Source organism: Octodon degus, unplaced genomic scaffold (genome assembly GCF_000260255.1).
Source record: "Octodon degus isolate 3935 unplaced genomic scaffold, OctDeg1.0 scaffold00076, whole genome shotgun sequence".
NCBI lineage: Eukaryota > Metazoa > Chordata > Mammalia > Rodentia > Octodontidae > Octodon > Octodon degus.
The window spans coordinates 6529903-6535051 of NW_004524652.1; the positions used below are offsets into that span (position 1 = coordinate 6529903).

Sequence of the window (5149 nt, forward strand, 5' to 3'; positions counted from 1 at the left end):
CAAAGCAAGGGCTGGTGAGATGGCTCAGTGGTCTAAAGCACCTACTTAGAACAAGCTTCGCAAAGCACAGGGACCACGGTTCAATCCCCAGCACCACATGCCAGCCCGCCCCGCCCCCTGGTGGGCTGAGCTGGCCACACACACACACACACACACAAAATTTAAAAAAAAAACCAAAGCAAAACAATCTCAAAACAAAAATAGTAATGCCATTGTACACAACTGATTAGAAATGAACCCAGGGCTGCTCTACCACTGAACTACATATCCATTCTTGTTTTTTATTTTGAGATAGGTTCTTTCTAAGTAGCTCTGGCTGACCTCAAACGGTAATCCTTCTGCCTCAGTTTCCTGAGTAGCTGGGATTTCGTATCGAATGACTGACCTATATAAACCTATAGGTTTGTGTAAATGGGCTCTAGGATATTCACATGACTAATCTCTCAGCATGTGGCCCTAAGCGATGTGTGACAGTCTGCGCACACACAAGAACAGACTTCTCTGTGGAACATCAGGAAAAACTGGGTCAACTGCAAGATTCTAGAAACCTTACAGTAGCAGGTCAGAGGCTACGAAGCTGGCGGCCAGCTTTACCTTCAGGATTTCACCAGGGGCTGCATCCGGGGGTACGAGCTTGCCGCAACGCTTTGCATACTCACTGACCACGGCCGACGCTGCGTCCACGCTGCGGAGCAGAAAGCAGACAAGACGATGAAGGCTCCCCTGGGCTGAGAAATGTGTGTGCTCTTTCCTGAGGGCTGGCTTCACGGGGACACAGATGCCAAAACGCATCGAACCATACACTTCAAATATGTGTGGCTTATGTCTCAACTACAACTCAAAAAATAATCTCATCCAAAAAAATAATAACACTCATCCATAAATGACAATACTCACTAATGGCTGCTCAGAAGGAAAAGAAGCAGGAAGAAACCCATAGGGCAATGACAAGAAATGGAGGCTGTCCTGTGACCAGCACAGCTGTGCACGAGTGGGACTGGAGCTGGAGCCCTGTGTCCCCTGACGGCACGCAGCCTCTCCACAGTCAGCCCACAGCCTCCTCAGGTTTGTGCGTTCCGCTCCCAGCCCAGCCCATCTCCAGAAGCTTACTGTTCCCACACTTGGGGCCACTGGAAAATCAGCTAACGGAGCTCGGCAGAGCGTGTGCTGCAGACGCTCTTGGCGCCACGAGCAAGCGCTAAGGAACCCGGCCGTAACGCAGGGCTTGTCTCGCTGCCTGACTCCCTCCCAGGCCGTGCTCCAGCTGACCTGGCAGCTAACTCGGACTGCATGGGAGCTTGTTATTGTGCACTGTTAATTACAACCACAAAGCTCTGCGACTGCTTACCAGTTTCTTCCAAATACAGATACAGTTGAAGGAAGTTCTGTGAGTAATTTTATTGACTTACCTTAAGTCACTGGCCAAATAGTTGACTAGCGCAGTGATGCTGTCGGTATTCATCATGTGCAATTTTAGCACTTCAAAGTATTTTGTCTTTGCCAAAATCCCAAATTCCTTCTTTTTTATGATATTATTCAGAATCAGGCTTCTAATCTAGAGAACAACAGGTATCATAATATTAAAAATGTGCTGTTCCAGGTTCTTCATTCGATCCTAAACATTCCTGCAGCTGAACCTGAGTTAGTACTGCATCAGTCCGAACCTCCTGTTTAGCCCCAGGCAGCACACGGTATGGAAACGGGAAGCCACTATGGGTACGATTGTGGGAACTTTTTATGAGGAAGATCTGCTTAACTACAAGCATTTTCCAGGAGTGGCGGCACATGCCTGTAATTCTAGTGCTCAGGAGGCTGAGGCATAAGGAGAGCTGGGAGTTCAAAGCCAGAGTGGGCTACACAGTGAGTTCAAGACCAGCCTGAACTACAGTGAGACCCTGTCTCAAAATTCTAGAAAAGAAAACAAAAAGCCCTCAACTTATAAGCACTTAAGATATAAATGTTTTGTGCCTATCATTTTTTTTTTTGCAGAACCAGGAATTGAACTCAGGCCCTTGCACTTGCCAGCGAAGTGCTTATTCCACTGAGCCATCTCCCCAGCCCCTATAAGCACTTAAGGATATAAAATTTCCACTGAGCAGAGCAGTAAGATAGTTATGATCCTTGCTTTTTAAAAAAAATCTGAGATTTTAATAAGACAAAATAGCTTTTAGATGTTAACAAACAGCAAAAGTCTAACTAAATCTTGGTTGAGAGGGAATGACTACCTTCTAGGACCAAATTTTTCATAGAAAAAGAGACAAAATTGTCTTACTTGATGTGCAAATCCTGCTAACTGTCCAGAATTCATATGTTCTTCTAATTGCTGTAAAATGATCTGAGGATTGCATGAGTCCAGAAAATTCTAGGGAAAAAAATGAAAGCACAACTTAAAAAAGTATTATTATTACTAATTTCTATCAGTCTGGAAGGTTTTATTTTAAAAACTGAAACATGTCAAAATAATTTTTAATGTAGAAAAAAATTCTGTCAACAGGTATTATTAAGAGGAAAAAAGTATTTTATAATTATTTAAAGAGCAAAAATGGTTTATCAGCATTTGTTGGTCTAAATGCCAAAAGGAATATTTACTCAAATGTTGAAAAACAGCCAGGGATGAATTTATGAATAATCAAAAGAAGAAAACATATCAAAGAAAGTAAAAAGATGCTTTGAGAAAATGCAATTAAAAGACCTAAAGGCAAACAAAGAAACAAAAAAACCCCACATTCATGTATACAGATCTCCATGTCCTTCCTTATACAGCTGTGAAGGAAAGAACTATAAAGCATTTAAAATGCTTTGTTCTGTCTGTTCTTGTATTAGGAGAAGAGTTATTTTTAAAAGTTCCATCCTCAGCAGGCTCACAGCTTCTTGGTTAGACACCCACATGTAAAATCTGGCTCCCCTCTCCTGGAGCGGTCTCAGAAGCCGGCTGCCCCCTGCGCCTACCTCGGGGCCCCCCTCAGTGCCCGCTGCTGCCCACCGCTGGGCTGCCTGTACGGCAGCAGCTAATGCCCTGTGCGACCCGGACAGCTTCCCAAGCGTCTTCCTGCTTGCCAGCCCTCTCTTCTGACCAAGCCTAGTGGGCATGGGATGACGGCCTTCATCACTTCACTTTAACCTCCCAAGAAATTGGTTGTTCCCCATGCAGAAGTGCACCGTCCAAACCTCTTGATGGCAGGCCTCAGCTGCATCTCCACGGTCTCGCTGCCTTACACCCCGCTAGCCCCACCCCCAACACACACCCCAACTTCACAGGCTTGGTGAGCAGAAAGTGCACCTTTGCAACGGATGGGCAATCTGAGGGCCTCCATTTCCTTGGCAACCCCAGAGGAATAATGTGCAAGATACCTGAATTTGATACTTTCTCTTTTCGGAGTGGGGCATGAGCATCAGACACGCTAAGGCAAAGGCTGGAAGCTCTAACTGGATGTACTGCCTCGCGACTCCCATCATGTCGAGGTCATCTGAAACTGGACATCTTTGACAGAATGCATTAATTATTAACAGCCTGTTGGATTTACTACATTATTTTGACCTTCCTAGCTTTCTGCAGATGTTACCTGTCCAGGCTTTAAATTTAAAATACTGAAGTGCTTAACAATGAGCAACTCAAGTCTTCGATGACTTCTGCCTAGCATAAAAGAATCTACCAGCAGCTCACAAACTACTCCCTGCTACCAGGATTAAACCTGGAAGCCTACAGATACATAAAATCAATTCTTAGAAGTCTCCAAATCTATGAGACAAGGCTGTAGGATTTGCAATGCTGGGGTGTCACAAAAGGCACTTTATACTTACATTACAATCAGGTGCTAATTCTAGAGAATGGTTAGTGAGTATCAGTTTACTAGCAAACCAGAAAGCACAACACACGGAAAGCAGACAATATAAAAATAAATGTTTTGCCACAAGAACAAGTGATGAAGCTGGGCATGGTGGCACAAGCTTGTAAGCCCAGCACTCGGGAGGCCGAGGCAGGAGGATCAGTGTGAGTTTGAGGCCAGCCTTGGCTTCATAGTGAGTTCAAGGCCAGCCTGCACTACAGTGTAACCGTACCTCTAAATAAATAAATAAAAATAAACAAGTAAATAAATAGAGCAAGTGATACTGAGGGTGCAGCTCGGTGGTGGGGCGCTTGCCTGGCATGAGCAAGGTCTGGATTCCACGCCCAGTATCACAAAACCACAAAGGTTTGATGCTTAGCTCCCAACAAAACAGAATCACAGTGCTCCCCTCTTATCCATGTGGGCTGCTACGTTCAAAGACCCCTTGTATATTCCTGACACTTGGCCAGCACCAAACCCCATTTACTATGTTCCCCCACGTACATATACTTCTGACAGTTTAATTTATAAATGAGGCACAGTAAGAGATCAGCAGTAATTAATAATAAAATAATTACAACAATACTCTATAATAAAACTGCTGGCCTCACATGCCTGCTCTTTGGGGCCGTTAGTGAGTAGAGCAAGACCCCCTGCACCGAGCACCGTGACGTGCAAGAGCTGAGTGGGAAACACAGCAACTGCGTGGCTGCTGGGCGGGCAGGCAGACAGCACGGGCGTGCTGCTCCAAGGGGCAGGGGACATCCTGGAGCACAGGCACAGCCCTCGTCACACACTCAGAGCAGTGTGCAATTCAAAATTCGGAGACCAGAGAGGCAAAGCCACAGATGGTGTGTGCGCCTGTGTGTGCACACCGGTGTGCTGTGCTCACAGATAGGTCCATCAGAAAAGGATTTTAGAAGTAACAGGTTTTATTTTCTAGGTAGGAGAACAAACATTTTACTTACTCTAGAACAGCAATGAGACTCCTACAGCAATCTGTTAACTGACTGGGCCTTAAGGGATAAGAGGCTGAAAAGAAAAAAACAATGACACGCACAGGTGCTCAGCTACAAACCAGCACTGCAGGCGCTTCCAAGGGCAGGAACGTACCTGAGAGGAGGGGCATCTGTATCACGTGCTGCCAAGCTCTGCCGAAGCAGGGGACCTGCGCAAGTGGGAGCAGCAGAGAGCGCGGGTTTGAGGCACTGCAAACTCTTATACAGGGGCTGGTGAGATGGCTCAGTGGTCTAAAGCGCCTACTTAGAACAAGCTAAGCTAAGCAAAACACAAGGACCACGGTTCAATCCCCCAGCACCACA

At 45.8% G+C, this 5149-nt stretch overlaps 1 protein-coding gene across 1 annotated transcript in view; it reads right to left on the reverse strand.

Moving 5' to 3' along the window:
- Kntc1 (kinetochore associated 1) overlaps positions 1–5149 on the reverse strand; it is a 96168-nt gene that overhangs the window by 745 nt on the left and 90274 nt on the right. Inside the window, exons 55-60 of the mRNA XM_023720670.1 lie at positions 4941–4995; positions 4796–4859; positions 3352–3481; positions 2273–2362; positions 1410–1555; positions 595–685 (exon numbers count right to left, since the gene is read on the reverse strand). Coding sequence (XP_023576438.1) covers positions 595–685; positions 1410–1555; positions 2273–2362; positions 3352–3481; positions 4796–4859; positions 4941–4995 — 576 coding nt within the window. The remainder of the gene's footprint in view (positions 1–594; positions 686–1409; positions 1556–2272; positions 2363–3351; positions 3482–4795; positions 4860–4940; positions 4996–5149) is intronic.